Source organism: Arvicola amphibius, chromosome 13 (genome assembly GCF_903992535.2).
Source record: "Arvicola amphibius chromosome 13, mArvAmp1.2, whole genome shotgun sequence".
Taxonomy (NCBI): Eukaryota; Metazoa; Chordata; class Mammalia; order Rodentia; family Cricetidae; genus Arvicola; species Arvicola amphibius.
In genome coordinates, this window is record NC_052059.1 from 71,366,829 (window position 1) to 71,380,002 (window position 13,174).

A 13,174-nucleotide genomic window follows, 5' to 3' on the forward strand; every position below is an offset into this window, starting at 1 on the left:
ATGGCTTTCTTTTTTTAAAATTGATATTTATTGAGCTCTACATTTTTCTCTGCTTCCCTCCTTGCCTCTCCCCTCCCCCCTTCAACCCTCTCCTAAAGTCCCCATGCTCCCAATTTACTCAGGAGATCTTGTCTTTTTCTACTTTCTACTTCCCATGTAGATTAGATCTATGTAAGTCTCTCTTAGTGTCCTCATTGATGTCTAAATTCTCTGGGATTGTGGTTTCTAGGCTGGCTTTCTTTGCTTTATGTTTAAAAAACACCTATAATGAGTATATGTGATAATTGTCTTTCTGTGTCTGTGTTACTTCACTCAAAATAATGTTTTCTATCTCCATCCATTTGCCTGCAAAATTCAAGCTGTCGTTATTTTTTTCTGTTATGTAGTACTCCATTGTGTAAACGTACCATATTTTTCTTATTCATTCTTCAGTCAAGGGGCATTTAGGTTGTTTCAAGGGTCTGGCAATGACAAACAAAGCTGCTATGAACATAGTTGCGCACATGTCCTTGTGGCATCCTTTGGCTATATACCCAAAAGTGGTATTACTGACTCTTGAGGAAGGTGGTTTCCTAATTTTCAGAGAAATCGCCACACTGACATCCAAAGGGGTTGTGCCAGCTTGCATTCCCACCAGTAATGCAGAAGTGTTCCCTTTTCCCCACAACCTCTCCAGCATAAGTTGTCATCAGTGTTTTTGATCTTGGCCATTCTTACAGGTGTAAGATGGAATCTCAGAATTGTTTTGATTTGCATTTCTCTGATGACTAAGGATGTTGAACATTTCCTTAAGTGTCTTTCAGCCATTTTAGATTCTTCTGTTGAGAGTTCTCTATTTAGATCTATATTCCATTTTTTATTGGATTATGTGTTCTTTTGGTGACCAATTTCTTGAGTTCTTTGTATATTTTGGAGATCAGACCTCTGTCTGATGTGGGGTTAGTGGAGATCTTTTCCCATTCTGTAGGCTGTTGTTTTGTCTTGTTGACCGTGTCCTTTGCTTTATAGAAGTTTTTCAGTTTCAAGAGGTCCCATTTATTAATTGTTTCTCTCAGTGTCTGTGCTGCTGGGGTTCTATTTAGGAAGTGGTTCCCTGTGCCAATGCGTCCAAGTGTACTTCTCACTTTCTCTTCTAAAAGGTTCAGAGTGGCTGGCTTTCTGTTGAGGTCTTTGATTCATTTGGACTTGAGTTTTGTGCATGGTGATAGATATGGGTCTATTTTCATTCTTCTACATGTTGATGTCCAGTTATGCTAGCACCACTTGTTAAATATGCTTTCTTTTTTCCATTTGATATTTTTTGCTTCCTTGTCAAAAATGAGGTGTTCAAAGATGTGTGGATTGATATCCGGGTTTTCTATTGGGTTCCATTGGTCCTCCTGTCTGTTCTTATGCCAATACCAGGCTGTTTTCAGTACTGTAGCTTTGTTGTAGAGTTTGAAGTCAGGGATTATGATGCCTCCAGAAGTTCTTTTATTTACAGGATTGTTTTGGCTATACTGGGCTTTTTGCTTTTCCATATGAAGTTGAGTACCATTTGAAGAATTTTGCTGGGATTTTGCTGGGCATTGCCTTGAATCTGTGAAAAGTATGTTTTTAAAGATTGATTTATTTATTATATATACAGTGTTCTGCTTGAATGTATGCCTGCAGGCCAGAAGAGGATACTAGATCTCAATATAGATGGTTGTGAGCTACTATGTAGTTGCTGGTAATTGAACTCAGGACCCCTAGAAGAGCAGCCAGTATTCTTAACCTCTGAGTCATCTCTCCAGCCCCTTGAAAAGTATTTTTTTAATTCTTTGTACACATTTCTGCTAGTTAATTTGTATTTAAATTTTTCTCTATTCTTTTTTTTTTTTTGGTTTTTTTTTTTGGTTTTTCGAGACAGGGTTTCTCTGTGGCTTTGGAGCCTGTCCTGGAACTAGCTCTTGTAGACCAGGCTGGTCTCGAACTCACAGAGATCCGCCTGCCTCTGCCTCCCGAGTGCTGGGATTAAAGGCGTGCGCCACCACCGCCCGGCAATTTTTCTCTATTCTATCAACAGTTTACCTCCAAGTACTTTGAAGATGTTGTCTCTGGTCCTCTCCTTTTAAATATGTTGTCTCTGGTCCTCTCCTTTGTGTTATTTCTAACAAGAAGCCTGATGCCATTTTGTCCCAATCTATGTTTTTCACTTCTGGCCTAGAACCATCCTTATAGACAAGGCTGGCCTCAAACTCACAGAGATCTACATGTCCATCTCCCTGGACCTGGGATTAAGGACACATGTCACCACACCCAGCCTCCAGCTACATGCAATATTTTCTTCTTATTGCTGGTTTCAAGCAATTGATGATGACTTTGCTGTAGTTTTCTTCCTGTTTTTTCTGGTTGGAGGCAGCTGGGTTTTCTGTCTCTGCGGACCCAGGAAGCTTCGTTTGGAGTTTTCAACCATGTTTTTTCTTCACATGTGTTTGTTTCTTCACATGCTGGTTACTCAGAAATGGGTTTGTCGCATCATGGAGCCTTCAGATAACTTGGGCTTTAAAGAACTTTTTCTTAGGTCATCCTCTCCGAGAAACTCATACCTCCCTGGGTATGTGTACAACTATGCTTTTCTCATGTCTGTCTGTCTGTAATAGCCTCTGTCTCCTCTCCTGCTTAGTATCCATGCTTAAATCTATATTGATAAATGTATTATTTTTAAAAAACTCCAATCTTGATTTATATTTCTTCTTTTTTCCTTTTTATTTCATTTTCTTTTTTGTTTGTTTGTTTGTTTGTTTGTTTGTTTCAAGACAGGGTTTCTCTGGGTAGCTCTGGAATTTGCTCTGTAGACCAGGCTGGCCTCAAAATCACAGAAATCCACCTGCCTCTGCCTCCCAAGTGCTGGAATTAGAGGCGTGCACCACCACCACCTGGCAATATCATCAATCTCTGCTGTGATGTTAAATACACTATTTATCCACTCTATGATCTTGATACTTCAATGCTTCCATTTAGTGTTGTGAAAAAGGGGAGTAGTGCTAGGCATTTAATCACACACCTGCAATGCCAACACTCTAGGCTGAGGTAAGAGAATTCTGAGTTCAGGACCAACCCTGGCCACACAGTAATATCTGACAAAAAGGAGGGATGTAGAATAGCTTGGGAACCTGTTCCTGATTTTGGTTTTGCTTACTGATGCTCTCTTCATTTTGAGTTGATAGTTTCCTGTCTTTGAGTCTTTGATCTTGGAAACAAACTTAGGTAATTGCAAAGCATGTCTCATTAGTTTATATCTCCAGGATTTACTCTTTTATTATCTATTATCCATTGTGTTGAAAGCCAATGTCTTGTAGCTTCCGCAGCCTGAGTATGGTGGTGCACACCTTCACTCTCAGTAGTTAGGAAGTGAAGACAGGAAGATCTCTGTGAATTCAAGGCCAGCTGTAGATAGAAAGTGAACCCTGTCTCAAAAAAATTATAAGAATGGGTTATACACCCTTCTGCATGTTTTCTTTCAACTTTTAGATTACTATATTTGCTTATAACAGTTTTTCTTTTTTGTTGCTGTATAGTATTTGTTATATCTACTGCTGATGACTATTTGGGTAGCGTATGTTTTTCTGCGTAGAGTGCTATTAGGATCATCTCCATGTGTCTTTGGGGGAACATTTATACTGGATATATACTTGCATAGAATTGGTGGGTCATGTGATAAACTATGCCAATGTTAGTGACATCTCCCCCCAAATTTTTCTAATATGACTTTACCTATGTACACTCTCTCAGGTAGCATGAGTTCTAACGAGAGGTTTTTGAGGGCCAGCCCCAATGCTCTCTCAGGGTCCAGAAAGAAATCTATAGCCAGCGAAGGCTAGGGATCTGAGGGTGATCCATATTTCTTATGCCAGTTTTTTTTTATTTTTCTGTTTCTATTCTAATTCTCCTGTCCTTCATCTAATTCTTCCTAGCTTCTCTGTAGCTTAAAAACTCTCTTTCTCCCAGAAGCCTTGAAGTGATAAATAAATTACAAGAGTTGCCTCTCATTGGTCAAAAGCACATTTCTAGAGCAAGTGATAAGGAGCTGAGCTGTTTACCATGGCAACACAAGGGTCCAAGGTTACAGGACTAAGTCCATGACAGAGGGTGGAGGGCACAGTGTCCAGCGAGATAAGTTTTGAGACATAGGTCTTTTGTTAACAGACTGGCAAGCAGAGAATTGCCATGCCTTTCTTAGGGTGCTTTGTGTAATAACCGTGGTTGGATTTCTGAGACTCTGACTTGTGCATAGCTGTAAGGTTTTACACTTGTGATCTATTTTAAAAAAGCCTTTAGTCTAGTTTGAACTTGCTCTGTGGTAAAAGTGGGCTAATTGCATGCAGTTTATGTTAGACCGAGGAGAAATTGTTATTTTTTGATAATAGTCAAAGTGAAAAGGAACAGAGCAGGCTTTTAAGTGTCTACAGTCTTCAGTCTTCATGGGACAAATACATCCAGTTATGAAGTATATCCCAGTAAATATATTCTATATATCAAAATTATGCAGCCAAAATAAAAGTCATCTTTCTGACCATCCACAGATATATGAGCCCATAAAACTGAGATGCAATCATGAGATTACATATACACATCACACGAGATTACACACTACAATGCAGGTATTGGGGAGACACCAGCTGCTTTAGCAAAAATGAGCAACACTAGCCGGGCGGTGGTGGCGCACGCCTTTAATCCCAGCACTCGGGAGGCAGAGGCAGGCGGATCTCTGTGAGTTCGAGGCCAGCCTGGTCTACAAGAGCTAGTTCCAGGACAGGCTCTAAAAAAGCTGCAGAGAAACCCTGTCTCGAAAAACCAAAAAAAAAAAAAAAAAAAAAAAAAAAAAGTGAGCAACACTTTCCAGAGTCGATGGTCCTGCAGGCCTTGTCTGGACAGTGTTAACCTCCACCAGATAACCACTCCTCTGGTGGGCTGACATCTGAACACTAGTTGTCACCTGCAGTAAGTAATTCTCATGGCCCCTGACAGAGTTCTAGTTGCCCAACCTTTGCTATATTTGATGTTGTCTATGTGTGTTCCCTTCTAAAACCCAAGAGAACAGGACTGATACTTTTCATTAAAATTACTTGGTCAGGCCAGTGAGGGGGCTTAACAGGTACAGATGCTTGCATGCAAGCCTGATGACCTTGATTGGATCCCCCAATCTCATGAGGTAGCAAGAAAGAGTTGATTCCTTCAATTGCTCTCTGACTTCTACACACATGCACGTACACACCTGACAGCACATGCTCATATTTGCTTCCCCACCCCCCATAGACACAAACAAAAGCAAAAACCAACTGGGTATCTTGTAGTGGTATACACCTATAATCTCAGCACTTGGGGGAAGCAGAAGGATGAAGAATTGAAGGTCAGCCTAGGCTACATAAAATCCTGTTTCTAAAACCTAAATAATTAATTAAATACAATGAAGTGGGTTGTGTTTATGAGTGTTTTGAAGATATGACAAATGTTAAGTCTGGGGCTAAGAGACAGCTAAGCAGTTAGAACCCTTGTTCTTGCAGAGGACCCAGGTTTAATGCCCAGCACCCACATGATGGCTTACAACCATCTATAACTCCAGTTCCAAGGATCTCACATCTTCTGACTGGTCTTTCCTTTTTGAAAAAAGATTGTTTTTATTTTATTTTTGTGTGTTCACATGTTTGTCTGCATGTCTGTCTGTGCACCATGTGCGTGCAGTGCCTGCAGAGGTCAGGAAGGTGGTGCTGGACCTCAAGACTGCAGTTACAGACACTTGCAAGCCATCATGTGGCTGCTGGGAATAAAACCTGAGTCCTGTAGAATAGCAGCTAATGCTCTCAACCTCCTTTCTTATACAGCCCAGGATCATGACTGCCCTGGGGGTGACACCATCCAACTTGGTCTGGGCCCACCCACATCAAGAAAATGCTGCAAAGCTATGTGTGTAGACCAGACAGGTGAAGGCAGTTCTTCAACTGAGTGCCCTCTTTCCAGGTGGCTCTGTGTAGGCCAGACAGATGGAGGCCATTCCTCAACTGAGTGCCCTCTTTCCAGGTGACTCTAGTGTTGACAAAAAAAAAAAAACCTAACCAGCATAGAAGCCAACCTGCAATTTAGTCATGTGACATTCTGTTATGTTTTGTTTCTCTATAAGCCAAAAGTATATAAAAGTATATAAAACTGAGTAATATTCTTTTTTATTTCCCTTCTTTGTTTGTTTGTTTGTTTGGTTTGGTTTTTCAAGACAGGGTTTCTCTGTAGCTTTGAAGCCTGTCCTGGAACTCTGTAGACCAAGCTGGCCTCAGACTCACAGAGATCCACTGATCCGCCTGTCTCAGCCTCCCGAGTGCTGGGATTAAAGGCATGTGCCGCCACCACCCAGACATACCCGGTATTCTCATCTTTTACAAATGCAGATGTATAAAAAGGGCCTCTTCCTCCTAGGAGCGTCAGCATTTGCTGTGCATAGAACTTATACTCCGAGTCCTCACCTGCGCTCTGGGCCATCTGTGCAAAAGATGCACAGAGCTAACTAGAGATCTCAGAGGCTGTGCAGCTTATGTTGGTGATCATTTTAATTCTCAATCAAGATGGTTTTTGAAATCTAAATTAGGAAGAAAATACTTAGCTTTAAGTTGTTATCATGTTTTTAACTAATGGGAGCCAAGCTTCGCTGTTCACTGTCTCCGAGAAGTGGACCATCTCTGCCTAGACAGTGAGCCAGATGAAGAGAAGGGGGTGGCTTAGGGACTGTGAAGACAGTCCATCCAAAAACATGATTGATCCTCTGGTTCATCCCCCACCCCCCACTTCATTTTCAGTTGTGTCTAATGATAAAAAGCTCAGAAGTCCCAGTGATGAGGCTCAGAGGGTAAAGGAAGCTTGCTGCCAAGCCTGACAACCCAAGTTTAGTCCCCAGAACCCACTTGGTGGAGGAGCAAGCTGTCAAGTTGTCCTCTGACCTCCATACAAGCACCATGGCACATGTATGTACACACATACAAATAAATAAATGTGATACAGAACTTTGAATCTCTCAGGGAAGTGATGGCACACACTATTAATCCCAGCACTTGGAAGGCAGAGGCAGACAGAACTCTGTGAGTTCAAGTTCAGCCTGGGCTGAGGTACAGATCAAATTCCAGGACAGGCTCCAACACTACATGGAGCAACTCTGTCTCAAAACATAAAAGAATTAATCCCAGTTCCATATATACTAAAATTTGACAGTTATGACAGTAATGCTATGAACATTCTTGCATATTTCATGTCATACACATGTTAAGTTTTCTCTGTGCTTACCAAGGTTCACTGTTCACTATGCTGGTCTTCAATTGTTTTGTATACTAAATTGTTTTTGTGGGGTTTTGTTGTTGTTGTTGTTTTGCTTTTTTTGTTTTTGGAAACAGGGTTTCTTTGTGTGGCCTTGGCTGTCCTGGAACTCACTCTGTAGACCAGGCTGGCCTCAAACTCAGAGATCCAGATCTGGGATTGAAGGTGTGGGCCACCTTTGTCCTTTAGAGTTATTTTTATTCGTGCGTGCATGTGTTTGTGTGTGTGTATGTGTATACATGTACCTGTGTATACTGGTGCTGCAGAGGCCCAAGGAGGTTATGGGAACCCTTAGAGTTGTGAGTTCAGATGGTTGTGAGATGCCTGTTGTGGATGCTGGGAACCAAACTCTGAGTCCTCTTAGAGAATAGCAAGTGTTCTTAGCTTCTGAGTCATCCCTGCAGCCCTAGATTTCCCTCCTAGTTCACCATTTCTTTAACTTTACACCAAAGCTTAAATCTCAGTTTAGAGGCTTTTGTAGATTTATTGTGTTCTTTTAAAAAATTGTTTCTTTTGATATTTTGCACTTACTTATATTTTCAGATCTTTAAAGAAAAATGCTAGCTTTACATTCAGTGCCTGTCTATCCCAATTTTGGAAGTCTTTCCAGAACTGGCAGTGCTATTCCACTTGCTTTTTTTCAGGATGCTTGATCTCCATATAGAAACTATGATTTTAATGGTTTCTAGTTTCAGTGCATTGTCTATGACAGTAGTTCTCAACTTTCCTAGTGCTTTGACTCTTTAATATGATTCCTCACGTTGTGACCCACAACCATATAATTATTCTCATTTGCTGCGGTTATAAATCATAATGTAAATATCTGAATGCAGAATGCTTGCTGTGTGACCCCTGTGAAAGGGTTGTGAAGTCAGGATTCATGATCTGAGGGCTCTACAGCTCTGCAGCAATCACTAGCAACATGTGGCTCTTTAACTTTAAAAACTTTGTTCCACAGCTACAGCAGCCACATTTTAAGTGTCCCATCCCTTATGACCACCACATTGGGCAGCACTGATGTAAACATGTCCATCAATTCCGAAGGCTCTGTCATAGATGACTGCTTTTCCTTCTGCTTGGAACCTCCAGACATCATCAGCCTGGAAAGCGCTGTAAACTGAGCTGTCAGCCTGAGGGTTTACAGCTGTGCGGGTATGCAGTTGAGCTGCAGAAGGGAGAAAAGCCTTTCTAGACTACTAGCTGTCGGGAAGACTGTCTCTCAGAACTGTAACCAGAAGAGACCTATGGGTAATAGATCCTTTTCTTTGCTCAGATGATGAGAGTAACATTGAAATTACCAGACTGGATTCGGCAAGTCCCTGTGTGCTGAATGAACAGCACCCCTTGGTTTTACCTCGAGTGCCGCAGTCCAAGGTGCTGTCCATCACCTCAAATCCGGTAAGCCTCAGAGCAGATTGTGAGAAACTGGAACTGTTCTCTTTCCAAAAGAAATTCGCTCAGGTGTTTGCCTTGGTTGTGTTATTTCTGGATTTCTGGCAGGGTTCACAACAACGTAGTCATGTTTTCGTTATAAACTGATTAGCCCATTAGCTCAGGCTTCTTATTAACTGTTATAACTTATATTAGCCCATTGTTCCTGTCTCTGTTAGCCACATGGCTTGGTACCTTATTTGGTGAGGCAGTCGCATCTTGCTTTTTCTGTGGCGGGTCATGACTGCAGAACAAGCTTTCCTCTTCCCAGAATTCTCTTGTTCTTATTGGTCCACCTCTACTTCCTGTCTGGTTGACCTGCCTATACTTCCTGCCTAGCTACTGGCCAATCAGCGTTTATTTAAAATATAATTGACAGAATACAGACCATTGTCCCACACCACTTCCCCCTCTTTTTTTTTTTTTTAAAAAAGAACTCTGAACCTGATATCCTTTGTTTAGCTTTTCTCCTGACCATTAGCCATAACAACTTGTAACCAACATTCTAAACAAAGGAAAATATCCATAGTTCATTTTTTGGGAATGTGGGTGTAGTTTTCCAGGCTACTTCCTGCTGGTTTGGGAACACTGATAATCTTATGGGGACCTAAAGAACATTTAGAATTATGATCAAGTCCTGACCAGTGTATACTATGAGGCTTGATCATCTCAGGCAGCTTCTTGAATCTGTTCTGGATGTAGAGCTCAGACATCTGGGCCATCTGTTCCTACTGGGAGATCTCTCAGATGGTCTTCCTTGATCAAACCTGATTTTTCTTAACTCAGAATAAATTGATAGCCTCTTATTTTCTGTGGAAACAAAAGCAAAACCTCTTCTCCAAAGTAACATACCTTTTGACTTCAATTTTGAAGTCAAGGTATTTTCAAAGCACCTATCTTGGATTAATTCAGCAACATTTATAAGCAAATATCTTTTAGCAGCTGTTGCTCCTTCCTCAGCATTCAAACAATTCAAAGAGAGCATAATAGTATACAGTATCCAGACTCTGTGCGTTTTTCATCTTTACATGGCTTTATTTTAACCTCTATTTCTTTTATTTTAACTTTCAATTTTTGTCTTTTTGAGACAGGTTCTCTGTGTATCTTTGGCTGTCCTGGAACTCCCTTTGTAGACCAGGCTGTCCTTGAACTCACAGAAATCTGCCTGCCTCTACCTCCCAAGTGCTGGGATTAAAGGTGTGTGCCACATATCTTGAATTCACAGAGATCTGTCTGCCTCTGCCTTTCAAGCGTTGGGATTAAAGGAATGTGCCACCACACCCAACTACTCTTTTTCTTTTTTATTTTAAGGACTTTAACCTTTTTCTTTTCTATCCCAAGCCTGTATATATTTTTTAAACACACTGTAAACCATTTAGAGGTTTTCTTTGTCTTTGAATCTATCTTTACTGTATATCTCTCTTTTTCTGACCATGTGAGTCTTTAATTTGCTAAGCAATATGGGTAAGATTAAAGCCGTGGCTTTGACAGCCATATCCAGCCCATTCCTTAGCTTTCTGAGATTCCAGCCTCATGGCAGAGGTACCAGCTGTAGCCATGTTTATTGCCACAACTCTATGGCGTTTCAAGGTCCCTGCCACCGAGCAAGCTGCAGCAGTCTGCTCACAACCACATTCAAATTCTCTGTAGCCGGAACTCCTGGCTGAAAGAGTCAGAGTTTACACTGGCAGGACAGCCCAGAAAGCCAGCATTTTAAAACAGCGTGGCTTTTTTTTCTGTTACAGCTGAAAACCAAAAAGCATGTGATCAGCTTTTCATCAACACCATTTAAGTGTTTTGTGGCAGGGCCTCTTAAAAGAGCTGCAAGGTTTTACAGCTAAAGCTGATCAGGAAGCCTCTCTTAAATGAGAGTGCTTGCCTCTAGCAAGCAGAGGCCACCTGAGAAAATGCTGCCATGCTTGACTCTATTATTTTATGTCTAGAATTACTTCCCAAGCTCTCCCAGGCTTTATGTGGATGCAGTTGTCCACCTGGGCACCATTTGTTGTCTGAGGTTTCCTGTCCTGCCCGGTTCCTGCAGTTGTTAAGTCCCAAAGAAATCACACAGAGTTCTACATTAGTTATAAACTGACTGGCCCATTAGCTTAGGCTTCTTATTAACTATTATAACTTATATTAGCCCATTTTTCTTGTCTATGTTAGCCACGTGGCTTGGTATCTTATTCGTTGAGGCAATCATATCTTGCTTCCTCTGTGGCCAGGTCATGACTCCATTAGTCATGTTGTTAAGAGATGGTTTCACTGTATAGCCCAGGCTGGCCTCAAACTCACTGTGAGTTCAGGCCAGCCTTGAACTCACAATCCCCCTGCCTCAGCTTCTCAAGTGCTGGGATTACAGGTGTATGCCATCTCTTCTATGGCAGAAGAGGTGGTTAAAGGGCACTGAATGATGGCCAGCTCATGTTGGTAGTATTAGAACAACTAAGATTAGCTCCTTATAGAGCCTTTGGAATTTAGGTTATCACATGGGACAGACGTAGGGAGATATACCCCTGTAGTTCCAGCTACTCAGGAGGATGGCACAGGAAGATTACTTGAGCCCACCATTTCAAGGCCAGTATGGGCAATACAGAGAGACAATGTCATAAAAATTTTTTAAATAAAAAAATAAAAGAAAGAACAATGAAGATCAAGAACCAGCACTCTAGGCTAGTGAGAGATGAGTCTGCAGAGCTCAGGATTGTGTGCTAGTGGAAAAGAGCAGTTACTTTGCACTTATTTCTTCCTCTTGCTTCAAAGTTTGCTTGTGACTTTACTATTTAGGGTTTCTTTTCTCTTGTAAGCAGTAATAATGCTTCTCTCTGCCCATGAGAGTAGCCATTAATTTTCATCTGTGTTGATCAGCTGTCACTTAGAAATGCAGAACAAAGAACCCTGTTCTCTCGACAGCGCACCGTGCCGGCCAGTGGTCAGCTGTTGTACAGTTAAGGCACAAGGTTGGGGGGAGGTGTAAAGAACCTAACTGGAAAACTAAGTTTGCAAACTTAGCAAATGGAGCAGGTGTCTTCACCAACCAATGTATGCTTTTGACACATAGATGAGTTTCTGTCAAGCAAGTGGTCACCAGCCAAACGTGAATGGCCTCTTGGTTCACGGGATGCCTCTACAGCCAAGGAACCTCTCCCTGATGGATAAGCTCCTGTAAGAAGCTCGGCTTTTCATTCACTGGAGAGCTTAAGTAGAATGCTGAGAAAGAGAGGAAAGCAACCAGTCACCACCAGGCCACTGAGTGGCAGACACAAGAGAGGATAACAGTTAAGGAGCAAAGTCTCTCTCTGTCCCTGGGAAGGAGACCCAGGACCTGGCCACATATAGCAGTGTGGGGCTGAGTGTCGTGTGTGTGCTGCCCACATGGACTGCTGTACCACCCCAAAAGAAAATCTGTGTCTAGGGATTTAGATAATTACAAGGCCATCCTAGTAAGAAGAACGGTGCGTGAAAAGAGTTGCAGATTAAAACATGTAAAATACTTAGGAAAAAAGGAGATCATTTTGGCATAAAAGTGTCAGATGTCTGAACTTTAATGCTTTTGGGCCAAAGGGATTGCTTAATGGATACATGTGCCTGCTACCAAGCCTGACAACCTGAGTTTGACTTCAGGGACTGAAGTGATGGAAGGAGAGAACTGGCTCCCCAAAGCTGTCCTCTGACCTTCATACATACACTGTGACTGACATGTGCATACCCACACTCTTACAGAAAAAGTTTTTTGGTTTGTTTTGGTTTTGGTTTTGTTTGTTTTTGGTTTTTTGTGGCACGGTCTATGTAGCTCTGGCTGTCCTGGAACTCAACTATGTAGACAAGGCTAACCTTAATCTCTGAGATCCACCTGCTTCTGCCTCCTGAGTGCTGGGATTAAAGACATGTGCCAACACATCAGGCTCACCAAAAAAAGTAATATTTTAGAACTTCAATGCTTCCAATCAAAGATAATTGACAATATTGTAGAATTTAAATAGTCCATGGTAAAATTAGTGGGAAAGAATTCATGAATAAATGTGATCAGATTGTGGATGGCTATGCATGCAATGTTAGTATTTGTTCATGTAGTTATATATGACCACCATAATTTATCTATGCTGTTGTCCCTAGGTTGTCTTTAGGTGGGGTTTATTATGCAGAAAGGCATTATAAGTATTTTGTATAGGACATTTTTGAGGACATATAGTCACATTTAGGACCCTGTGGCAGATCACACAGCATGAGACAGGAACTGTACTGCAGCAAAAGGAAGTGAGAATAAGCAAGAGCTGTAAGGGTGTGCAGCCAGCACTAGTGCAGGGTGATGGTGCAGCTAGCATTAGCAAAGGGCAACGGTGCAGCCAGCACCAGTGTAGGGCAACGGTGTAGTCAGCAGCAGCCCAGGGGGGCGATGGTGAACAGGACCACAGACCTTGGCTGC

At 41.7% G+C, this 13,174-nt stretch overlaps 1 protein-coding gene across 12 annotated transcripts in view; it reads left to right on the top strand.

The window, feature by feature from the left end:
- Nucleotides 1-13,174, top strand: part of Fam149b1 (family with sequence similarity 149 member B1) — a 46,725-nt gene that overhangs the window by 27,968 nt on the left and 5,583 nt on the right. For all 12 annotated transcript variants that reach the window (XM_038309625.1, XM_038309632.1, XM_038309631.1 and 9 more), the window contains 2 exons: nucleotides 8,594-8,718; nucleotides 11,810-11,913. In XM_038309625.1, coding sequence (XP_038165553.1) covers nucleotides 8,594-8,718; nucleotides 11,810-11,913 — 229 coding nt within the window. The remainder of the gene's footprint in view (nucleotides 1-8,593; nucleotides 8,719-11,809; nucleotides 11,914-13,174) is intronic.